Source organism: Ostrinia nubilalis, chromosome 4 (assembly GCF_963855985.1).
Source record: "Ostrinia nubilalis chromosome 4, ilOstNubi1.1, whole genome shotgun sequence".
Classification (NCBI taxonomy): Eukaryota; Metazoa; Arthropoda; class Insecta; order Lepidoptera; family Crambidae; genus Ostrinia; species Ostrinia nubilalis.
Window position 1 is genome coordinate 7298358 of NC_087091.1, and position 26262 is coordinate 7324619.

The window sequence follows — 26262 nt, forward strand, 5'->3', positions numbered from 1 at the left end:
CTAAACGATAGTCGAGTGGAAAAAGTGAATAATTATGTACTTAAAATACATACTTTTCACATCTAAGTTCAAATATTGATAACAATAGCAATCTCCCTCGCTCTTGTGAATATTATACTTGTGTGTGTTGATGGCCTCAACTTTTGTTGCGTGAACTTACTTAATCATAACGTCACAATACGTAAACCTTTCTTCTGCACTATATTGGCAAGCCGCTCTGTTTGCTAAACTTTTGTTCAAAAAATTACTTTCTCAGTGATGAATCATGAAGGCAGTGTATCATCACTGATGATACACTGCCTTCATGATTAATTATCATATCAATGGCTGCTGACAGCTGACTGACTGACATAACCAGTAACCTTTTTTGACATTGACATTTCGGAATAATATTGTCAAAGAAAAAATTAAAAGACATGAAGTGGCAAGAAAATTAAAATTTTTAGTCCATTTTATTAATATCAAATTTAAGTTTGTGTTATATCTAAACGAAAACATGTATTGTATTTCTCCACAACTAATGAAAATCCCCAGGGGTATAACAGCAGTTCGAAAAATACCAAAATTGACCTATCCTGTCAACGTAGTGACTCCAACAGCTAATAAATCTTTAATTTTGTCTCGAGAATATAGTCATGATAAAAAGAAATACAACACTGATAACCTCCGAAAGTATTCATACAAATACATGTGTTATTCAGTTCTATTTGCTACTACTGCGTACGCATCTTACAAAATCTGGTTGGTATTTTTTTACATGGTGAAGTGTTTACGTATACTTTTGACCCTCTCTTTCTCAATGTATATTTATTTCAGGTTAAGATATCAAGTATTTCCATCAATTACAGCGGCTGAAGAAATAGCCGACTCAGATTCTGATAGTGAAATCGACACCAAAAAGAAAAGATATAGGAAAGAAAAAATTGGATTCAGAGATAGAAAGGTGAATAAATGTAGAGTTGTTTTATATTTATAGATTCACTGTCAGTTGTAGAGTTGATAAAATTAAATAACTACTTATTTTATTAGGCCCTCATGCAATGTCTTAAATTCACTACCTATTGTATTTTAACTTCATTTGCCAGTACATAACAATTTACCTATTATTTTTACCACAGATAATTGAATATGAAAATCGTATGAGGTCATATTCAACCCCAGACAAAATATTTAGGTACTTTGCCACTGTGAAACTCACTTATGGCGATAGTACGGAGGTTTACATGACTCCTGATGACTTTTTACGAGCTATAACACCTGGCATGAAACAGCCTGATGGTATTTATTTTTTTATAATTGTTCTAGTTTGGGTGCTACTAACACTATTCTTGAAGGCACTAACGTTTTGACTGACACTAACAAACAAGCTTACTTACTCATCTCTGATCTTTAACACTTCTTCAATCCCTTGTAAAACTCACTTCTCGGTGAAGGCTTCTAAATACTTATGTGCAATTTTTGCCTTGGACGCTGCTGCGTAGATCATCGAGTATGAAAATCGCATGAGGCAGTACTCTACTCCAGATAAGGTTTTCCGATACTTTGCCACCCTTCAAGCTCAGCACCATGATCAGCATGAGGTGTTTATGACACCGGATGACTTTCTCCGCTCCATGACACCTGGAGTCAAGCAGCCAGATGGTAACTAATGTGTAATCCTATTAACTTTATTAATCAATTCCACTAATTATATTTTATTAATTAAAATTAATGTACACATATTAATAATTTATAATTATAATTTAGTTTAGCAGATGTATGCCAACCTTTACTTAACAAAAAATAGACATAAGACCATTAGAATGTAGGTACAACTTTGAAATAGATAATTCCTGAACTGTTATTTGTAGTTTAGTATGTGAACTACATGCATTTTTTTATTTTTATTTATGTAATTATTGATTTACAGGTCTTGGCCTTGATCAGTACAGAAGATATGACCCAAAGGTAATGTATTATTACATAGTATTTAATAATTAATTGTGGCACATAATTTATTTATTTTATCTTCCCTATTTATAAATTTATTGTCAAAATCAAAATTATTTATTGCTATTAAAAGTGAATACTTCCAAACTTTGAAATAAGCACTTTTACATTGAAATTAATACTGGTAATGTGTCTATTCTTCTCATATCATACCTAATTAGTTTTTTTTTAATCTATGAAGTATAATTTGATTTTATACATGATTTGAACTGGTATACTCTATTGATATGTTGCACATTTCCAATTTGCAAATAAATTTTTGTTTTCAATATTCTAACATTCTATTTACCAACCTGCTTACAAAAAAATTACCAACATTTTAAAGCAATTCCTGTTCTTCATTTAAAGCATCATAAATAAATGTTGGTTTATTCTATTTACTACCCTAAATTTTGCGTATTTTAGTCGAATATTTTACTAACTTGTCATTGTCAACACTGCACCGGCACCTTCTTCCGGCCACTCACGTCACTTTCTTGTCTTTTCAGAACATCGATGAGGTACTGTCTATCTCCTCTTCCTTTTCTATGCTGCTCTCGATTTTTGTAATACTTTTCTTTTTATGTGCACAGATTTTGAATTGATTATTTTCCCTTATTCAGTGCCATTGGCCACGTTTTAAAATGCCTAGATTAGTGAACACCAAACACTATAGTTTTAGGAAAACCTACTCACATTTCATTTAATGTGTAGCCCGCCACCTTCCTACCTTAAACGCTTTTTGGATTTCGTTAGGTCAATGCTATTTCCAAAGTCACAGTATGTCTCCTAGCATGGTTAGCATATTTTAATTTTATTATTTCCTACTACTTTGAATCTCCATGCAACATTCAGACTGCAATTTTGATATGTTTCTGGAATTTGTTATTTTTGTAGGTACTAGACTTTTAATTATTTAGTGAAAAATAGATACCCTGCATTTTAAGATACAGGATTTTTTTTCGTTAGAACTTCATAAATTCCACCCTGAAGATTTCATACATATTCTCATTACCTAGTTTGAAAATGCGTACTAAGTACTCTGTGATCATTAGATTCATTTGGGTGCTTAGAATAATTCCGCTTTTCAATTATTTTCTATTTACCTACGATGTGCTAATTACCTCTTTCTTTGGTCCGTACAGAGTATCAGCCAACGCCTGAATCTTGATCTTGACGAGGATTCAATATTTTTCAAACTTGGTTCATCAGGACTCATCACGTTTAGTGACTACATATTCTTGCTCACCGTTTTATCTAGTAAGTACATTTTTTTTTTCATATATTTAATCAAAATTATCCTTAGCAGAAAGCCATCGCGCATCACAGTTTTATATTCCCAAAAACATACATGACATGGACTTACGATTTGTAAAATTTTGACACCAAACTGCACTTTTCTTGAACCCAATTCGGCGAAGTTTATTTCAGAGAAACAAATTGCCTTCACAATCAGGGCTGGAATCTACCATAATTATTATGGTTTTTTGAGCTTCAGCCCAGGGTTCGATGATTCAAGGGGCCCCCAGCTAAGTCAAGTCAAAGTCAAAAATAGACGATAATGTGAAAGAGTATAGTAGGTAGGCCCCTAAGTAGTATTAGCCTAGAGCCCCCTAAATTCACGGTCCGGCCATATTCTCAATTGATTTGCCTCAGGATATTTTTTGTTGCTATATTTTTTAGTTTTACGTTACATTTAAGTATTTGTACATATTTCACGTTAGATTCTGGTTATGTCTATTTGTCTGATTGTTGCTAAAGACTAGGTGCAGAATGCATTTTATTACTACTTAGTACTATGTTTCAACTTAGAAATGGGTAAAAAATTTTAGCCACAAGTTAATAATGAATAAACTCTTTATTTTCTAACATATGTCCTATAAACTTTTGCATCATATCCAAACATTTCAAAATCTAATCCATATATTTTTAACAAATCATCAAGCATTTTGTTGTCAATCTGACTGTAGTAATGCTTCAATAAGGCCGTTGTGTTCCGCCCGTCCTTCGACTTGTTTAAATAGATACGAAGCCGGGTTTTCTCGTCACTCACTTTTTTCCCCAGCACGGGCCCTAACCCCAACTGCTGTATCACATACGCAGAGTCCCTCGACAGAGTTTCCACTTTTGCCACAACACTAAAATTTACACCGCACGGCGTACAAAACTGGTAGTACGGTTTCCAATGTTCATCAAAATTCATCCTATTTTTTTTACTGGTCAAATATGCGATAAATTCGTAAAAAGTGGGTCCGATACTTTTTATTGGTCCGAAAATCTTTGTGGCTTTGTCTCTGTGTTCTGCAACTATTGTCCCTGCTAGTTTTCTGTAGAAGGGCGGTGTGTAGTGTTCCAGTTTGTCCCTATACGCCGATAGAAGTCTTACGAAAGGGTCTCTAACGACTATGAGCGATATAACACCTGGCGTGTTGATTGCGTCCCTCAATTCTTCTTCGCTCGGCCGAGGAAACTTCTTTCTTGCTAATATGAGCGGCATTTTTCTTGTCTTTGCTAAGAATTTTCTGTCGTATCCTCCTGAAATGTAAACGAAAAGCTTTATCCATGAAATTGACATTAGCTATTAACCTTAACAACTATAAAAAAAATATTTACCCAAAATATTGAATTTGTACAGCCAATATGTGCTGGCAGCTTTGAAAATATTGCACCAGACTAGACTATGCACGTGATCCACGAGGAATTCTTTACTGTTAATTACTTTGGTGTTGATGGCATGCAATCGACAAACATTCTTGACTCTGTCCTTACGCTTCTCTAGTTCAACTATCGTAGCATTATCTGGCTCTGCCCATTCTTCTTCGGACACTTCTGTATCTGTTTCGTCATCACCTAAAACTGGGCCCTGCAACTTAACACAAAAATCGATCAGGAAGGTCATACTTGGAAGGAAAACCTTAGTTTTCATAAGGTGTGTTATTAACTATTTTATTTCATACACAAAAATGTGATTTTTTATTGCCTTCTCCATCCTTCTCTGCCTTAACCCTTGCCTCATTCCTATTTCCAAACAAATCGCAAATCAAAACTAAGTACGCAAACAATGTCCTTCACTTGCTCTGATAACGCAAAATACACATTATCACCTTTATGCGTGTTTTTATCTCAGCAATAAACGATTTATTTTGGTTAACTTTCGGTTGATATATTTTTTTTTAAATTAATTTCTTCAGCAGATAGACCCTCATAATATATCAGTTTAGTGTTTCCTATTTATGTCCGCCTTATAATTAAGATGTTATAAAAGTGAACTCTTACCAGCCACTTTGTGTAATTGTCAGGTTCTCGTACAATTGGCGTATTTACACTGGTTTTGAATATTGTCATTTTCATCACCGCCATGTAGAGTGCCGCCCAAAACACGAAAGTTGCAGTTTTCGCGCCGCATCTCAGATAGTAGAAGCCTTTTGTTTTCAATCTCGTTCTGAACCGTTTCACTGAGAATACCATATTGGCGCGTCATGTGGTTTGAAGTGTTATAGAGCTTAGGGGAAACGATTTGTCGTAGGTAAATAACGTGCTATTGTTTTTTGTTAATGGAGCGTTAAATGCACAACATGGTTTAATTAGATACTTTGGTTGTTATCGGAGACGTCAGAGCTAACAGGTCCAGTACGCAGCATCCGCGAGGGGCGCACAGAGCATGAGCGAATGTAATGATTTTGTCCCGCGCGCGAAATTCATCCCGCCCGCCATCCACCGCCATTTTCAATACTCGAGTTGTTTACCGAAGTTTTTATTTTACTCACCGGGAAAGAAAGATGAAAACTTTATGAGATATGAAAGTATGACGATTCGTATGGTTAATAATTTATCTCATGGCCAAAATGTGTATGAAACATATAATTATCACATTGACAATGGTCCTCTTTATCACGAAAAATAATGACACAGATACACTACAATGGTAATATTATTAGTTAGTACTCTTACAGATTGCTTCACTCATGATGATTCGCTTTTGTCGTCTGAGGTCTTGTTCGTAAAAACTTCAGTTTTTTAAACCTATCGTGGGTCCACCAGTAAAACGTAGCGCTTAGCGCTTTTGCTCTTTTTTACCGGTAAAAAACCTGTTAAAATAATAAATTAACTTATCAGTTCCGTATTATAAAAACTTATAAAAATTATATGAGCAATATAAAACTTTTGGCGATCTATATTTTCGATCACTTTTGTCACGGTAATGTATTTCCATTATATTATCGAACAAGTAGCAATCGTTAATCTCTTCTAACACAGCTGTTACAATTTACATACTTATGCAACTTTTCGCTAATAACAGTAGTTACATTTAAGCGTACCACAAAGTGTTTTTTAAATAATATCATTATCACCAATGAATTTTGCTAGATTATTGAAGGAATTTTACTGTAATTTAAAGTTACCTACCTAAGTCGGGACGTAGACACGTGGAAATTATCACCTAGGCGTGCCCATTCTCTTGTAGCGAAAGAAGAATTTATTATTCGTCCTCTGTACTAATTGGCATGGCATGAATGGCAATGGAACGATTATTCCTGGTACAATTGATCGTTCGTCACACTAATTATTATAGTAATTAACTAATCAAATCAAACGTCTCAATATTTGCTTGAAACTGAATCGAGTTGTGAGCTTCGTTCTGTATAAACTTAACCCTTACTACCTGTAGTACGAGACAATGCCCACCTCTCGTTCCCACCGCTGCAACTCTGGTGTAGTCAGGATGTGCTTGACCGCCAATGAAAACCCAACCAGTGTTGGTGAAATTTGTCCCGGGAGAAAATTAAACTGTCACTACCTGTAACGAGACTATTCCCACCGCTGCAACTCCTGTGTAGCCAGGATCTACAGCTTGACCGCCAATATAAACCCAACCAATGAAGGTCTAGTTTGTCCCGGATGAAAATAAAACTGTCACTATAGTTCTTGCAACTCACGAAGGCGAGTGAGCTTTACTTACGTGTGCACGTGTACATGCACATAAAGATAGTGTAATGTCTGTAAAAACTTTTGTAAAACAACCAGTAGCGATGGTTGCCAGCCTCCATACATGTAAAGCTCACTTGCCTTGGTGAATTGCAACAATTCCTGTAGTAGACATACCATACCACGTTATTTTAAACCCTTCCGAACACCATTAACTCAACTTACATTCTTCACATAGCGTCTCGTCGCCACTTCGAGATAGCGTTCCGCATGTTCGACTTGAACGGCGATGGCGACGTGGACTGTGAGGAGTTCGAGAAAGTTGCCGCGCTCATTCGCCAGCAGAGCTCCATCGGATCCCGGCACCGGGACCACGCCAACACTGGCAACACTTTTAAGGTTAGAAAAAAAGGTTCAAAAATAACGCCCGTATTCACAAACATTACTATGTCTCACAGTGCGCGTGGACGTGGACAGCATGACACACGAACCAATCACAGAGCTCTATTCAACACTGTGCGTTCGATTTTCTGATTCACTTAGCAAGCATCGTCTGTGAATACGGGCGTAAGTCTTGCAACTTCTTCGATCTTAGTTTTCGAGTTACCGAATACCGACATAGCTAGTTCAGATTTTTCGTTGTTTTTGAACCTCAAGACAATGGAATAAGATTTAAAGTATGATGGCAACAATATTTTCTCCGCCTTGTAAAGGGTTAAGACGTTAGTAACGAGCTCCATCATCATCACCAATACTGGCAACACATTCAAGGTTAAAAAAAAGCATCGTTTTTTTCAACCAAAAGAAGACCTGTGTCTTGGTTATGTGGCTTATTCTACTATTCCCTATCGACTTGTTCCATCAATGGGGGACTATAAACTTTCCTTCCACAAATCTACATTCAGTGCTAATGGAGAATTTGTAACTAGGTTGAAGTGGAGAAATCCATCAGTTAACGTCTTTTGGCTGAAAAAAAGCATACAGGTTCTAAACATTTTCTTGCGTCTTCTGCGATCTTAGTTTCCTATTTCCATGTTCTTTTTCTCTGTCGTTAATTAAACTGCTACTTATTTACAGGGCATCAACTCTGCGCTCACGACATACTTCTTTGGGCCGAAACTCAACCAAAAGTTGACCATCGAGAAGTTTTTGGACTTCCAACAACAGCTTCAAAAAGAAATACTGTCCCTTGAATTTCAGAGGAAGCAGCCAGGTTCGTAAAAACTTAATTAAAACTCATTTTATTTTTGCAAGTAGGTTTTTAAAAGGCACTTTTACACGTCCCATCACTTTCTTCACAAATCAGGCCAAAAGACTAGAGCGCAACATTGAGACATTTATTTTATAATTCCAGATGAAAATGGTCGTATCACTGAAGCTGATTTCGCCGAGCTATTACTTGCATACGCAGGCTACCCGGCCAAGAAGAAGGCGAGAATGCTAAAACGTGTCAAGAAAGCGTAAGTACACCTTTCAAGAACAATTGTAATGTTTGTAGTCTATAAGAGGCCGATAGATCTATCCTCATAAATAAAACACTGGATACTTTACATTTTACATTAAATTTCCTCATTTTAAATACAATTCATCAAACACAAAAGCGCGCGGAGTCGTCTCCGCGCGTCCCTCTATTCTGACGTTTCTAGTGTGACATTGACGTTATATCAATGTCACTATGACAGCAGCTTATTGGCTATAACGATACCGTTATTTTAACGTTTTAGATTTTTCACAATTAACAGTACCTGTCAGTACACTGTTTACAATAGCTGGTTCATCGTATAGGTAAATTGAAGGACGTTACAGTTACGCATAAGTTTGAAGGTGTCCTTTGTCTGTGTCTCCCATTTTATCATAGCTAATGCTGCTAGCGGTGCCGCGCGGTAGCGCCGTTGACCGCGCCATTTCCACTCTCAATCTCATATATCAAATAGATATTTTTTCACTACCGTGACAGACCATTTCACTGGCGTGACAGGACCCATTGCGACCTCCTGTCACGCCAGTGAAATGTTGTTCAAATAAATAAAAATAACACGCCCTAATCTAAATTCCAGGTTCCGCGACCACGGCGTCGGAATAACAAAGGACGACTACCTCAAGTTCTTCCACTTGCTCAACAACATAAACGACGTGGACACGGCGCTGACGTTCTACCACATCGCGGGCGCGTCCATCGACCAGCCCACGCTGCGGCACGTGGCGCGCACGGTCGCGCACGTCGACCTCGACCCGCACGTCATCAACGTGGTGTTCACGATCTTCGATGAGAACAGTGAGTGTTGTCCCGCGGCTGACGAGGCGGCCACGTGACGCGCTACCACATCGCGGGCGCGTCCATCGACCAGCCCACGCTGCGGCACGTGGCGCGCACGGTCGCGCACGTCGACCTCGACCCGCACGTCATCAACGTGGTGTTCACGATCTTCGATGAGAACAGTGAGTGTTGTCCCGCGGCTGACGAGGCGGCCACGTGACGCGCTACCACATCGCGGGCGCGTCCATCGACCAGCCCACGCTGCGGCACGTGGCGCGCACGGTCGCGCACGTCGACCTCGACCCGCACGTCATCAACGTGGTGTTCACGATCTTCGACGAGAACAGTGAGTGTTGTCCCGCGGCTGACGAGGCGGCCACGTGACGCGCTACCACATCGCGGGCGCGTCCATCGACCAGCCCACGCTGCGGCACGTGGCGCGCACGGTCGCGCACGTCGACCTCGACCCGCACGTCATCAACGTGGTGTTCACGATCTTCGACGAGAACAGTGAGTGTTGTCCCGCGGCTGACGAGGCGGCCACGTGACGCGCTACCACATCGCGCGTCCATCGACCAGCCCACGCTGCGGCACGTGGCGCGCACGGTCGCGCACGTCGACCTCGACCCGCACGTCATCAACGTGGTGTTCACGATCTTCGACGAGAACAGTGAGTGTTGTCCCGCGGCTGACGAGGCGGCCACGTGACGCGCTACCACATCGCGCGTCCATCGACCAGCCCACGCTGCGGCACGTGGCGCGCACGGTCGCGCACGTCGACCTCGACCCGCACGTCATCAACGTGGTGTTCACGATCTTCGACGAGAACAGTGAGTGTTGTCCCGCGGCTGACGAGGCGGCCACGTGACGCGCTACCACATCGCGCGTCCATCGACCAGCCCACGCTGCGGCACGTGGCGCGCACGGTCGCGCACGTCGACCTCGACCCGCACGTCATCAACGTGGTGTTCACGATCTTCGACGAGAACAGTGAGTGTTGTCCCGCGGCTGACGAGGCGGACACGTGACGCGCTATCACATCGCGATGTTCACCCCAGGATGTTCGGCTACTGATTCGAAGATGCTAGTTGATAGTACCAGGCCTGTTCATCTCCGCGAGTTTACATTGAAAACAAAACACGCACGAGGGCCCACCTACAGGATACTATTCGACAAGGCCTCACATACGAGCGAACATTGACTCACGCACGCGTATTCTTGTGTATGATGGAAGAAAATAAAGAAAATGGTGTACTAAATACTGTGCAGTATTTAACTGCCTAAATAATAATAAAAACTCAGAATGTACTTTTTTAAGTTGCCTCAAGACACTAAGAGGTAAATAAGTAGTTAATATTATTCATCATAATTCATGCTAAATCATGTATTTCCTCCGCCATTTTCCGCAGTTTGGCACCTCACGTCACATCATTTTACCGAAGTCAGCCCTATAGCTTCGGCGCAGTGCCGATCACTGACGTTTGTCAACAAAATGGTGCTTGACTCTTGAGACAGGCTAAATTACACCATATTGTTAATGACATTGAGCATACATTTTTTTAAATACCTTCGCGAAGTAAAACTTCTGTACGTAGTACTTATTATTATTCTGTGATAGTACTCACTCATGAGCTATGATACTAATCGAACCCCCCGTATCATGGCATGTCAGGGGCCAGGCCCCCCCTAAAAATACCCTAGATACACCAATGGTCCGCAGCTGACCATACGATGCGGACTCGTGACGTGCTACCGCATCGCAGGGACTTCCAACAACAAGCCCACATATTGAATTTATCCATTAAATTACACATTTCCAGGTGTATATGTGGTGTGTTTATCAGTCAGAGAATTGTTAGGAATGCTTTTCTTAAATAAAAGCCAACTTCTCAAACAACTATTAGCCTTTATAAGGGGCACTGTGCGAGTTAACTCCGCTCAACGCCATCTATTGGTAGGTTTAGGAACCTAATTTCTAAACACTTACACTAGGAATGCTTTAACGGTCAATCTACAACGTTAATCCCTTTGACTTACTTGACTTATGGTCCTATGTCCCCTAGATGGGGCAGAGGGCGTCCACAACAGTCCTCCATCGCGTTCGGTCTTGAGCTATGTGTTTGATCTCGCTCCAAGTCTTGCCGATCTTCTTCGCCTCGTCTGCCACAGTGCGCCGCCAAGTTTGCTTGGGGTGACCACGTTTGCGTTTTCCTTGGGGGTTCCAATCCAGAGCCTGCTTGGGGATGTGATCGGGATCCCTTCGGAGAGTGTGGCCAATCCAGTTCCACTTGCGGCGCTTGATCTGCTGGTCGATCGGAATTTCGTGGCAGCGTTCCAATAGCTCGACGTTGGAGATTTTCTCAGGCCAGTATATGCCGAGAATTCGGCGAAGGCAGATAGGTAGATTTCAATGATTTAGGCGGCCAAAAATATTTTTTGCTTGAAATTAGTTATAAGTACAAAATTAAATTAAAATAAACCATTTTTGACTGATTTCTTTTATTATTAACTAGCGGCCGCCCGCGACTTCGTACGCGTGGATCTCGTTTTACCCCCCCTTCATCTATCTTACGCGGTTCAGATTTTTTCATACAAATGTTTTTTCCCGCTAACTCCCGTTGCCGTGGGAATTTTCCAATATCCTGTTGTAACTAAGCTTTAAGTTTACTAAGGTACCTGCATGCCAAATTTGAAGAGTCTATCTTACGCGGTTTAGATTTTTTCATACAAATGTTTTTTCCCACTAACTCCCGTTCCCGTGGGAATTTTGCAATATCCTGTTGTAACTAAGCTTTAAGTTTACTAAGGTACCTGCATGCCAAATTTCAAGCGTCTAACTTAAGCGGTTTAGATTTTTCATACAAAAGGATTTTCCCGCTAATTCCCGGTCCCGTGGGAATTCCTAAATATCCTATAACCTGCCCAGGAGTATGAAGAATAATTGTACCAAGTTTCGTTAAAATCCGTCTAGTAGTTTTTGTTTCTATAAGGAACATACAGACAGACAGACAGACAGACAGACAGACAGACAGACAAAAATTTTACTGATTGCATTTTTGGCATCAGTATCGATCACTAATCACCCCCTGATAGTTATTTTGAAAATATATTTCATGTACAGAATTGACCTCTCTACAGATTTATTATAAGTATAGATGATAATAAAACATTTTTTCACTTAAATATAGAAATTTAAAAAAATATATATTAAAAAGTTTCATTGTTATCATTGATACCCCATCGTGTGTGGTATCGTTGGATAGGTCATTTAAAATGACTTAGGGGTTTTTAAGACTATTTTTTGATTTAGTGATCCGTTTGCAAAATATTAAAGTTTAAAGTGATAATTTTTTTTTTCTAAAATGGCGTCCCCCCCTCTAAAAACTAAAGTGTTAGTTTGAAAAATCTGGAAAAATTCATAATAATAGTGCTTTTCATGAACTTTTAAGGAAAACTATGACGGTTAAGATAGACCAGTTTGTTCAAGAGTAATAGTCGTTTAACTCGCGTAAAATTTCATACTTAATAAAAAATCCTTAGAAGAAAATATTAAAAGTGACTTTAGATGAAGTAATTGCTTGCTTTTGAAATATATTATGGTAACGACTGACAACTACGTAACCCTACACTGCGCTTGGAACGACACGCACTTGGCAAATTTTTGTATTTTTATAAAATAACAATAAGTAGGTAGGTATATCAATCTCACTTTGAGAGCATTCCTCATTGGGTCACTACTTGCTACTTGGCTTGGCAGACATCAACATTTCCATTGTTTCAGGAAGGAATGCTTTGCGAGAAGGTCTTATTGTGTCTCCTGGAGCTGATCAAGGAGTCTGATGTTAATAAAAGCCTATCTACATTGCGTTCCTTTCTAGATAACTTTCTAGCAAAGTTAAGCCGATATGACCGGAAATGCTTGTTCGGGGCTTCTGCGGCTTGTTTTTAAAAAACACTTCTTCATGTTTATTGGCTTTCATCCACCTCTTCTTGAATTAGCTTTTCACATAAGAAGAACTTTGCTTCAAACTCTTTTCAGCATTTTCTGTGTCTCCATAACGACTCAAAAGAAAATCTTCATAAAAATCAAGTTTATCACTGAAACTTGGTAAATTTTGCCTTTGTATCTGGTCAAATAAGTAATTCCGAGTAAATACTTTAGTACCCGAGGCACTAGAGAGGCCTAAAATAAAAAGTAAATGGATTTAATACAAAGTAGCAATAAAATGATATTTTGCTCAATTTTTTCTCCAAATCTTCAAATGCTGTTAATTTAAAAAAGCGCGGGTTTCCGCGGCAAACTTTTTTGCAGATTTTAAGAACAATATGTAAACTATTAAAAAATAAAGAAATTATTGCTCGGACGGACCCTGAAGTTAGTTAAACGACCACTTTAAAATAAAAAATAGAAAAAAAATCTCATTTCTGATACAGCTATCTTTGACAATTTTTAAATATATTTAGGAAAACAAAAACTAAGTAAATTACTGTTGAAAAACATAGGCTCTATCCTTAATTATCGCAATCCACCACTAGTCCAGTCAATAAAGCATTATAGATGGAAATCCGTGGAACACAATTTTTGACTTCGGGACTTTATTTAGACTAGTTAGGAGGTGAACATAGCAAAAGTCCCCGCCCTTAGCCCTTGGGCCACCGGAGAGAGGGGGGTTTAAAGGTACCACTTTTCGGTTTTTCGCTTAATCCTCGGAAACTATGCGTCCTAGTGACATAACTACTATGAACCAAAAAAAGCTTATTCAATTGGCTACAGGTGAGATAGTCAAGTTTTTCTATATCTTGTATAGTTTTCGCGACATCTGCTCTAGAAGGTCTGTAATATTGGAAATTTTATTTTTGTCTTACATGTTCCCATCAGGAGAAAATCGACTAAATCAACATTGAGCTAATATTCTAGACATGCGGGAGCATGTTAAGCCTAGTTCCAGGGAGGGGACTGCACCGTGCGTATATTTAGACGAACCACTTGGAGCCACTTTTGACTCCTCATCACTCAAAAAGTACTGTGCATTAACACTTCAAATTTGGCTCATGTGTTAAGACTTGCAAGATAAACATCAGCTTCAAATTTCATAAACATACCTCAAACGGTTCTTTAGGTATTAAAGTCCAAAAATCTACATGGCTGACCTATAAGACCAAATTCTAACCACTTCCAGATGACCTTGAAGGTTCAAATTTGGCATCCAGATAGGTAGTTGTGTAAATACAAAGGAACAAATAAAAAATCAGTAATTTTTAACATTTCACAGGTGATGGATAGATTTTAGTGCCCTAAATGTCGATTTTTGAACGTGAATACCTAAAGAACCGTTTGAGATATATTTATGAAATTTGAAGCTTATGTTTATCTTGCAAGTCTCAACACATGAGCCAAATTTGAAGTGTTAATGCACAGTACTTTTTGAGTGATGACGAGTCTAAAAGTGGCTCCAAGTGGTTCGTCTAAATATACGCACGGTGCAGTCCACTCCCTGGAACTAGGCTTAACATGGTCCCGCATGTCTATAATATTAGCTCAATGTTGATTTAGTCGATTTTCTCCTGATGGGAACATGTAATACAAAAATGAAATTTCCAATATTACAGACCTTCTAGAGCAGATGCCGCGAAAACTATACAAGATATAGAAAAACTTGACTATCTCACCTGTAGCAAATTGAATAAGCTTTTTTTGGTTCATAGTAGTCATGTCACTAGGACGCATAGTTTCCGAGGATTAAGCAAAAAACCGAAAAGTGGTACCTTTAAACCCCCCTCTCCCCGCCGGCTTAAGGGCTAAGGGCGGGGACTTTTGCTATGTTCACCTCCTAACTAGTCTAAATAAAGTCCCGAGGTCAGAAATTGTGTTCCACGGATTTCTCTCTACACCGTCGTTAAAGCATTCATTGACTGGACTACACTGTTACTCGAAAACAATGGTTTTGAAAATAAATATGCAATTTACAAAAGTTGTAAGTTTAAGAGCGCCCGAAAACAAATACATACACGTTAAGCGAACTATCGCATTCAGACTACTCTAGAGGGTAGATTTGCGCTCGTTGAACATTGAAAAAGGTACCATGGTATTCCTGGAAGTGTGTACTACCCGCGTACATGGTTTATTTTTCAATAGATTGATTTTGGAAAACTGGGTTTTGGCCGCCTAAATCGTTGAAATCTACGTATGTGCAGCGGTTGACGAAGACCTGCAGCTGGTGCGAGATGACCTTGGTGACCTTCCACGTTTCACACCCATAGAGCAGCACGGATTTAACGTTGGACCCGAAGATTTTGATCTTGACCGGGTCAGTTTCCGTGACTGCCATACGGGGCGAAGTTGTGCAAAGGTGGCTCTAGCCTTGGCAATGCGCGAAGTGATGTCCTCTTCGGTACCTCCAGTCTCTGACACGACGCTCCCGAGGTAGGTAAAATTGTGGACACGTTCCACATCCTCTGCACCAATCCGTAATGGTGTGCAATTCCTCACTCCAGATCGCATCTCTTGGGTCTTCCGGCAGTTAATTTTGAGGCCCGTGGTCAATCCCTTTACCAGTCATAAAATAAAATAAAAATTAGTTACAAAGACAGACCACAACTTGAACATAACCATTTTACTTGCAGTGGACGGGCAGCTAAGCAACCGCGAATTTGTAGCTGTCATGAAGAACCGCCTCCTCCGAGGTCTCGAGAAGCCCAAAGACACCGGCTTCGTCAAACTGATGCACTCTCTCATCAAATGCGCGCGAGACACCAAGCCCGCTATACTAGACTTTTAAGGACACCCTCGAATGCACGGCTCCGATAACGCAAGTATTGCATAACTTTTACAGTTTTTATTCAGATTATGTAGGGAACGTTGGGTACTTGCTTTGGGCTACATTCTGATAAATTGCCACTTTTGTTATAAACTAGAGACCCGTCCGGCTTCGCACGGGAGCTATGTATTATGCATTAAAGCTTTCTCATTAATCACTCTATCTATTGCTGAAAACTGCATTAAAAAACAGCGGGACCAACTTGTTTTATCCTATGTAAAGAAGCAGCACTATTTTTAATGATTAAAGCACTTTGATTAGGCTTCAAAAGCCAAGATAAATAATAGCAATTCGTTCGAATCCATTTAAAACTATTTATTTTCAAATTGTGAGGTTTTCTAAGTAAACAAAGATGAATCCTCGTTTTTGCTAATAACCATAATAATAACCACAGAAACGAGGATAAAAAATATTTGTTGTTGTCTTTCTCATATTCGCTGTCCCAATATCAATTATTAAAATATGTGTGTAAACACCATGGTTATATAAAAAATTTCGCTTTTATGAAGCAAGTATCTTTCGTCATGCCTGTTCCACGATTTATAATACACAATATTTTAAAAAAACGTATAAGTTGGCTTCAAAAACAAAAAAATACTGGGTCGTGGTATTCGAGTGTATTGTCAAAAATATATTAAGCTCTCTTTACTGGTCATTAGGTTTTACTCTTTTCTCATAATAAAAACAAAAAAAGTGTATTGATGCTTACTATTTGTAAGACATTCATTTATCGGTTTTTATTCTCTCAAATAATCTGATTATATGAAATCTCTACATCACATAATAATCTAGCACCGTTCGGTCGTCTTTAATATTTGTGATATTGTATATAAATAACATAGTTGTGTATAAGAAGAGGTGTTTAAAGATATCGTTACGCAGTTAATTGCTTTTCGTAGAAAACAGGGTGTCAAAAAATCCAGAGATAGAGCATTGTGATTTATTTCAATCGTTTTTGTATGTCTACAATGTTTTATTAAGCATTTCATTCGAAAAACAAAAAATACAAAAAAGAAGTAATAAAAATTTAGAGATGCTTATAAATTCCTCTTGATACTGTTTTTAGGACTTACTAATCAATTATGCGATAAAATATTTCAGAATGCAATAGAACTTTAATAAATATCCTTCCTAATTATACGAATTTATATTTTGTTTTATTATTAGTTGTTCCAAATGACACAATAAATAATGTATTATTGTTAGTTATTTGTTATATTATTAGTTACATCTTTTTGAACACGTTCTAAAAGTTTTGTAAATTAATAATTTATTATAAAATAAATCTCGTTAAATATTTTGTGTACGTAATATGTATATAAAAAGGTAGCTACGTTTTTGTTAATATTGTTTTATTGTCGCATTCAAATTGTTTTTAAGTTAAAACTATGACGTTGATTCAAAATCAATTAGATTATGTATAAAATGTATTTTATAAGTTTATCTGTCCGTAATTCGCTACTTTTGCTGTGTACATAAAATTAAATAAGATCTTATTGTAATTTTTTACTCTCAATTAAACTATTTCATTTCATTTTGTCTTTTACATTAATAAAATAACGTCTACATGACCTCAAATAACCATAAATTATTAACAAAAATTTATAGTTTTAATGATTTACGATAACTGCTTGTGTATTTGAAAGTGTTTATTAAACAGCGTCGTTACAGAGCCAAAGAGGTTACCCTAATAAACATCATGTCAATCTCACTCAAATATGTAAAACGGAGCGGCGTTTGAGCCAACAGTCTCGTTATGCAGCTAAAACAATATCCCGGCTGAATTGGAATAAAAGTCCCGCTCGTAAAGCTCTCGGCGGTCTCTAAAAACGTCATAATAAGACCGAGCGTTGAACCGAGTCCGCGGGATTGTTGCGAATTTCGGGTTGCCCCAGAAACAGAGCGCTCGCGCCTCGTACATCACTCGGACCACGGACCACGGGCCGGCGGCTGCCACTCGCTACAGCGAAAAATAGACATAGTTTAATCTTGCCCGGAATAATTCGCATAATACAAGCCTCAGACCGCATCGGGGAGCCATCGCCGCGACGCCCTCTGGTGAGTCCAGCCCTGTACTCTCGCTTCCATAATAAGTGGCGCCACTTTCCCATGTTTTTTGCGGCCATCGAAACTGTGATTTATAGCATAAATCCCGCTGCCAAACGCCTACGTGGCACGCCAGGAGCGGTTATGAATAACCTTCATGTTCAATTAATTTTAACTACTCTAAAGGGCAGTTATGAGTTTTATAGAGTTGTATTTTCGTGTTTAAATTGAATTTATTTATAAATGATTGCATTTATATTTTATTTACTGGAAGGATAAACATGTCATAAACAAGTACAGTCAGGTACAAATAAATGTGATAAGTTGTCTTTATTTGTTTCAAGTGGTAGTGATATAAATTCCTTCGATTAAGCCAAATGACGTCCACTGCTGGACAAAGGCCTTCTCCGAGGCTTTCCATAACGACCGGTCCTGCGCTGCCCGCATTATTTAGAAACAACAATTGTATTTTCTGTTTTATGGCTGTTTCTGCATCTTTACTAATAATTATGTTTTCTCAGTAGATTAACCAAAGGAGCACAATGCCGATGTACCAGAGGCCACCATTCTGGCGCGTGCCGCACCAGCGCCGCGACCCAGACGACGAGCCTAGATACTACGGGACATTAAGGACGAGGGTGAGTTGAGTACCTACTCATGACTTTATTATAGCTGCTACTTATCTCTTTTACACATTGATAAGTTGCCTCTTTTACACGTTGGCCTAATGCGTGTGGTGGACGAAAAAACAATTGACTGCGTTGAAGTATTCACTGTTTTAGCTTAACCTGGGCGCAGACCATCGATTTTTTGTCGACCGATAGTTTAGTCGGGCAGTTGATCATAAATAATAAATAAATCACTATGGGCATGTATGGAAGTGCGCACATTACACCGATTTGATTTGGCCGATTCTTCATACATTTTAAAATCGGGCACAACTATCGGTCAACTAAAAATCGGTGGTCTGCGCCATCTGCGCCTAGTCTTATACATACTAGACTGATCGCATAAAAAAATCTGATCTTGATTGCATTTTGATAACATGTGATTGGTATTGGTCCAAGTTAGAACAATGTTGAGCATGGAAATGCATCGTACCCATTCTAAGCTGTTCTTAGATTCTTCTAAGTAAGTTTTAAATGTCTGAGACATTTCGTGGTCTAAATATACGAAAAATTCAACTGACATCTCTTTCATCTAATTTAGCTCCTATTTTTAAATAGTAGATACGTATTTATCCCTAGATCTAACCAAATTATTAAAATTAATCTAGGAATTGGTGTCATTCATCCGATAATTTCTTTTCGAGAAGATAACTCATAACTCAGTTTTTGATCCAAAGCGTTGTTTCTTTTATGTGGCACATTCTTTTATATCTTTTTAAAAATCTTGCAATGTATTTCAAGCCATTTTATATGATGCTTTTCATCATTCATTCATCACACGAAAATTAATAATCAAGAAATATCTTCAGAAGCTCTCGCTCAGAAGCGATCTCTTCCAAACAACCTGCAGAGAAAGCAGTTGCCTAAAATAAATTCATATTCGTATTGATCTTTGAGATGTTTAATCGGAGTTTTTAGCGGTTTGAGTAATATGCAATGGTGTGCATTCTCGACTGATTGTTCTTTTTATTTTGCTACTAAGATTTAAATCGCACTTGTTATAACAGCAAAGCCATGAAACATTTGGCATCTGAGTTGCAATAAAATCATAATTTATTTAAGTCATGTCGAATCGCGTTACTTTTCGTTATTGGTAAACAAACTGTCGTGCGCTGCTGGAACCGCTGGACGGTTCGAATCATCAATTACCCTCGGTTTCGGTAAATCGAATTGGGTCGATTGCGAAGGCAGGGTTACATGCAAACCTGAGGGGAGGGGTAGGACGAAGTTTACGTTGCGGCTAAATTTGCGCGCACAACGTCGCGTATAGCCGCCGTGACCGCACACCGCGCATCGAGTGCGCGCCGCGCAGTGCATCGGACCTCAGTTCCGCCATGGGGCGGCTGCATACCTTCGTGGTGACCCTCCGGCGCGAGAGCCGCGAGACCAACTGGGGGCTGCGCCTCGTGGGCGGCGCCGACCTCGCCACCCCGCTCATCGTCACGAGGGTACGACGCTAACCGGTGTAAACAAACCGCTGGAGTGCGACTCCATTCCACGTAAACAATCAACCCATGTACATTTCGTGAGCGCTCTAGAAGCTTTCGACGGCTAATGTGTGTCTCAAAATATCATTGCGAGGCAATTAAAAAGAATTCTTATGAGATTATGTAGAACGAGTGTCTAGTTCGTCGGCGATGTCTCTTTATATCCGATGTATTCTGGGATATGTATCGGTCGCCGGCGTTCGACAGCCGCCGTCGGGACTCGACCTCATTATGTTCAACAAAAACTGATAAGAGTTATTTGTCTCCGGTCATTATACTCTCAGATTGATGTAACCTAGCCCTCTGTGCCCTCACACTGTTTTGGCAGGCGAATTCGTTTAGATATTACGTTTAAATATATCACACGTCAAGAGCAAAAGGTAAACTCTATCTAGGCAATGGGCAAAGCGCAGTTAATTTAATTATAAAATATATGAAAGTATGTAATGTTTTGGGATGATTTTATAGCTATTTAGATGTAAGTAAGCTTAAAAAATGCTTTATGTTTGTTTATATTTGACTTTCAGTTTTGTGTTTGCGGATATGGACATAAGGACCACGTGTAGGCAATGCTTTATGAAGGTCCTCTGTCATTAAATCATTATTAATTAATGAACTCTGTTATCATACAAAAATAATTATTCCAAATAATGATGGCACAAAATAAACATTTGCTTGTTGGTTCACCAAAATAAATACCTTTGAAGGTGATAATTCTTTCAATTTTTTTGGTTCCTACTAAAACATTTATGATTTTGTCAAAGTTTATGAATCCACCTCACCGTTTAGATTTACGCTACCATATTTTATAAACATTTATGTTGTACGATGATTGAGTCCAAACTTTCATGAAAAAAACCTGCTTAACTTCTATGCTTTGGCAATACTTCAGTGCGACGACGTCACGACTTTGTTTCTTTTTTTTTTTTTCAAATTCAAATTAACTGTTTTGGATCAATTTTTAGTTTGATTTTAAATCCAATTTAGTAAATTCGAGGATAACATTTATTTTCGCGACAAAATAAGATGATTTATTTTGATTGTTTAGTATCAAAACTAATCGATCAGTGTACATATTTTATTTTATTTATGGCTATTAAAGCTTCTTGAGGATCCTTTCATCCATTAGTTCCAACGTCTCCTACCAGTTGAGGTATTTAAAATATTTCTAAAATGGTTCGAATTCGTAAGAGTGGTCTGTTTACGAACTATTTAAAACAAACGTATACTTACTATCGAATTGAGGTTGAGCCATTTTAAACATAAACAAGCGAAAACGAAACATTGCATCAGTGGAAATGTATCAAAAATTATGCAGCTACGAATTTTTACTATGAGTCAGCCTCTATTACAGCGGGCAGTGCGCTGTTTTCGGTTTATTTATATCGAAAGCATACTGACGCGTGGTGACAGCTAGAAAGCTTTCTTTGCTGATTAGCGAGACTAACTTTTTATTCATAGTTACATAAAAATGCTGTATGGGATTCAAATTCTTATTTTTAACGATTACAATACAAATTAATTCAATGTTTATCTATACTTATAATAAATCTGTAGAGAGGTCAATTCTGTACATGAAATATATTTTCAAAATAACTATCAGGGGGTGATTAGTGATCGATACTGATACCAAAAATGCAATCAGTAAAATGTTTGTCTGTCTGTATGTTCCTTATAGAAACAAAAACTACTCGACGGATTTTAACGAAACTTGGTACAATTATTCTTCATGCTCCTGGGCAGGTTATAGTATACTTAGGAGCAAAGTAGTGAAGGGAAATTTTGGGAAAACAGGAGAAGTTACTCCATTTTTTAATGACTGACTGACATATCAACGCACAGCCTAAATGGCTAAATGTAGGCACTTGAAATTTGGAAAGGACGTAGCTTAGGTACCGTAGAGGTGCACTAAGAAAGGAATTCCCGAAATTCCCACGAAAACGGGAATTAGCGGGAAAATCCTTTTGTATGAAAAATCTAAACCGCTTAAGTTAGACGCTTGAAATTTGGCATGCAGGTACCTTAGTAAACTTAAAGTTTAGTTACCAAAATTCCCACGGGAACGGGAGTTAGCGGGAAAAAACATTTGTATGAAAAAATATAAACCATGTAAGATAGACGAAGGGGGTAAAACGGGATCCACGCGTACGAAGACGCGGGCGGCCGCTAGTACTAATTATAATGATTGTAAAATTTACGTAGAGTAATTAGAAAGTAATTTTAATTCCCAAGCAAAGGTAACACCAATAAACTATGAGATAAATTAATTTGGAAATATTATTAATTTATGCTAATTATTATTAACGTGAGAATTTGTGAGGATGGATGGATGGATGTGTCATGCCCCTATACACTGCTGGACGAATTTTGATGAAACTTTCCATGTGCTATTATCATCGTAGGATTTGGTTTACCCTCAACAAGCTGATAAGACGAGTTGGGAAAGCCTAATTTGGACATTATTTGTCCTTTAGTCTCCTTTTACGATCTACCGGAAAATTGGGAGTTTTCCTACCTATTTTCTATTTTTCCGGACCACATGGCTTCCTAACCGACAGGCCGCTACCAACCGGGTAACATGGAAAGCATTGGGGGAGGCCTATGTTCAGCAGTGGACGTCCTATGGCTGAGATGATGATGATGGCTTCCTAACAAACCATCATCTGAATAATTTCATTAGATTCATTGTGTCTTTAAGAGAGACCTAAGAGCATCTTTAATGATCATAAGTACTTATCTGTAAATAGTTTTTCAGAGGAAAATCCTGGGCACTATGTCTAGGTAAAGATTTAATTAAATCAAATTAAATAAAGGAGAGCGCAAAATGCGTATCTCACGCGAAAATGCCGAAGGTTTTTGTTAATGTTTTTTGTATATAGCACACACACCGTTGCACTTAGAGTTATCTCCTGAAAGTCGGTTATAAATCAGCCGATCGACAGATGGTAGCCTTGAGCCATTTTCTTTTACGTTCCGTAATATAAATAGTTGATAGCTTCCTCTACATTTGGCTCGCAGATGATTCAATATTTTATTATAATTTGCATCCGTAAGGTAAAAAATGTTGAAGTGCTAGATTTTTGCTGGCATTTAGAATAGATTTTATTGTAATAATAAAATTAAAAACAATATGAGGTTCTGTATAAAACAAATAAATAAACCACAACAAATAAAGCTGCGATATTGTTCGGTTTTTCACATTCGCAATCAAAATATAGCAAGTCCTTATTCAGTGATTATAATACAAATTAATTACCTAAATAATACCATACACGATAGCCGAACGGTGAAGGGGTCGGAGCGGCCGCCTCGAGATCCGAGGAACGCGGGTTCGAATCCCACCGCCGCGCCGCTCGACTATTGTGGTGAGTCCACTCGTAACACAAGCTTATTTAGCTTACCACGAGGGGCTCACGGGACTATTAGTAATTTGGGCAATACAAATTGCTAATAATCTTTTTTAACAAAAAAAAATATATACGAGGGGCGGCTGAAAAGTTTTGAGCCTAAGTATCTTCAAGTGTTATTATTGACTCGCGCTAAATTTAATTAATTTGCCAATAACCTCCATAGTATATGTACAAAGTTTCATTTCATTAGCGTCATCACGCTTTTAGTAATTAATTCGTAAACATCATCATGTCTCAGTCATCCGCACAATGTACGAAATTGAAGTACACAGTTGTCACAAAATTCCTCAAAAAAAGGAACAAAACGCTGACGGTAACATTTGATGAGATGTTTACAGTTTATGGGGAGTCTGGGCCTTCATTTGCCATCATGAAATATTGGATCCGATAGTTCAAGCATAGCATATATATATATATAGGGAGTCGCTAAAATATGACCGCAAGTCAGGGCGGCCAGATTTCGCCATTAACGAATAAAATAATGAAAATTTAATTAATCTTGCTTTAGAGATCAGCGAATAAAGCTGTGACAGATAGCTAAAGCCATAGGCATTAGCAAGGAACGTATTGGCGATATTTTTCATACTAATTTGCACATGAAATAGGGTTGCGCGCGATGGGTGCCAAAAATGCTCACGCCGCTCGACAACCAGCGTCGAGTCACAACTTCGCAGGAGTTTTAGGACATCTTTGGCCATAATCCTAACAATTATTTTTCTCACATTATCACTATTGATAAGTAATAGATCCGGCAGTACGATGTAGAGTCAAAATAAGAGTCAATGCAATGGATTTAAAAGGGAAAACGTCGCCGCGGAAATTCAAAGTGGAGCGATCGACACCCAAGCTCATAGTCACTATTTTTGGGATCGTGGAGGAATTTTATTCATTGACTACCTATTTAAAAAAAACTACTATAAACGGAGATTATTATACTGTAATGTTGATAAGAGTGCGTCAAGTGGTTGTTGAAATATTGAGAGGCAAACTGGCGAATGGAAATCTGTTATTGCAAGACAATTCGCCCGCGCACATGGCGCATGTTGCATGGCTTGCCTCGGGTAAAATTGGATTTCAAGAAATTAATCACCCACCACACAGTTTAGTCCGAATCCTTAGCTATTTTGTCTAATTCTCAAATTGGAAAAAAGACCTTCAGGAACGAAGATTTTTGAGTGACAAAGAAATGAAGGCGGCGTTAAAGGCTCATTTCGAAGGCAAAGATTGCGAATTTTTTTTCAGTGGGTTAAAAGCTCTTTACACAAATGTAAGAAGTCCGTTGTAGTAGAGGGAGATTAAATAGGAAAATATATTTTTTATACTTTTCTATCGGCATTTTTAATACCCTAGGCTCAAAACTTTTCAGCCGCCCCTCGTATAGTCTAGATAATATTCACTCTCTATCATTTAGGTATCATCATCATCATCATTTCAGCCACATATTGACGTCCACTGCTGAACGTATGCCTCCCCCAATGGCAATTAGGTATACACAATACAAATTAACAAGTATTCTCTTCCTGAAGTAGCAGATGCATGCCTTTTAGAAAAAAGTCACCTTATTTTCCCGCATTATACATATTACATGAATCATGTATTTCCATTCCAACCATACTTTTTAAAGGAAAATAGATTGTATAAATAAATACAGCTTAATTCATATTATGTTTCCTCCAACAACTGTGTAATTAGTAAACACTGCGCACAATGACAGCTTTTGGCAGCAATATGTCGCTCTTGATTTATGCGAGGGAGTTACATAATATTTATAATGTAGTTTTAAATGTTATAAGAATTTTCATTAGGTATGTTTTCCAACATTAGCCAATGACATAACTGATGCAACGAATTACCTTGTGTTATGACGTAGACTCGATGAGCTTATTTCTGTAACTTTGACTGTAAAAATGATTTCAGAAAATACCTAAAGGAAGTGACATAATGACTTATAGACCAAGAGCTAGTGAACGCCCGACCTACGTCATTTTATAAAAGCTGAAAATTTATCAGCGCAGCGCATGCACCGTGAAGTTTGGGTCATAATGAGTGTCTGGGGTTAGAAGAACGGTCAAAACTATCTGGCTGATAAGGAAACAACTTCTAATTAGGGCCCAAATATTATTATAAAAATCAGCTTTTATATTACCACGTAATGAATATTATATCGAAAAGCTACCGTAAAAATTAGGCTTAGGTCACCTGAGGTATACATTATTCTGTTTATAAATGTATTTGTGATATAAATAGGTACTAAAGTGCGAAAATAGATTGCAAGATTACATCTACAAAGATGATTATCGTAGAAGCTAGACCTAACACCGTAGATCACCTGCGCACGCACGTTTTCATTTCATTCATCAGACGCAGGTGGTTTGGCATTGCTTATGACCTAGAATAATACTAACGATGCATTAAAAACGGTGATTAGTAGTTTAATAATCAATTATGTCCTAATAGAGTTTCGTCACCTTTTATTGCTTCCTCATTATAAATGTAATTACTTTTGATCAATCATCGAATCACTCTTCTTGTGATCTCGGAATCGTTGTCGAAACCCTTTTCTGGTGATATGAATAAGACCCCAATTCTTGAAATTTTTGGCATATTATGATTTCAATTAAAATAAAAACAGTAATATATCTGGAATTTGGCACTGTTGATATTGCATTGAGCCTATCCTAA

At 38.3% G+C, this 26262-nt stretch overlaps 3 protein-coding genes and 1 long non-coding RNA gene across 7 annotated transcripts in view; 2 read left to right on the forward strand and 2 right to left on the reverse strand.

Annotated features, from left to right (window-relative positions):
• Positions 1-15348, reverse strand: part of LOC135088609 (uncharacterized) — a 136725-nt gene extending 121377 nt beyond the window's left edge. Inside the window, exon 1 of the long non-coding RNA XR_010261063.1 lies at positions 15120-15348. This is a non-coding gene — a long non-coding RNA (uncharacterized LOC135088609). The remainder of the gene's footprint in view (positions 1-15119) is intronic.
• LOC135088608 (calcium uptake protein 1 homolog, mitochondrial) lies at positions 365-17503 on the forward strand. Its single transcript, XM_063983514.1, has 10 exons — positions 365-741; positions 817-943; positions 1482-1641; positions 1910-1947; positions 3114-3228; positions 7133-7293; positions 7972-8107; positions 8249-8354; positions 8952-9169; positions 15776-17503. The coding sequence occupies exons 1-10, from the start codon at positions 497-499 to the stop codon at positions 15928-15930; spliced, it is 1461 nt and encodes a 486-aa protein (XP_063839584.1). The 5' UTR covers positions 365-496; the 3' UTR covers positions 15931-17503.
• Positions 3827-5712, reverse strand: LOC135071306 (carbohydrate sulfotransferase 11-like). The gene is made up of 3 exons (XM_063965098.1): positions 5245-5712; positions 4582-4831; positions 3827-4503 (listed from the first exon to the last, which is right to left on the reverse strand). Exons 1-3 carry the CDS (start codon positions 5434-5436, stop codon positions 3827-3829), a joined length of 1119 nt encoding a protein of 372 aa, XP_063821168.1. The 5' UTR covers positions 5437-5712.
• Positions 17504-17796: 293 nt separating the features above from the next.
• LOC135088591 (PDZ and LIM domain protein 3) overlaps positions 17797-26262 on the forward strand; it is a 31478-nt gene continuing 23012 nt past the window's right edge. For 2 of the 4 annotated variants that reach the window (XM_063983492.1, XM_063983495.1), the window contains exon 1: positions 19939-20131. In XM_063983492.1, coding sequence (XP_063839562.1) covers positions 20018-20131 — 114 coding nt within the window. In that variant the 5' untranslated portion in view covers positions 19939-20017. Of the gene's footprint in view, positions 18028-18536; positions 18654-19938; positions 20132-26262 lie in introns of those variants that run through there. The other 2 variants (XM_063983493.1, XM_063983494.1) reach the window with 2 other exon arrangements.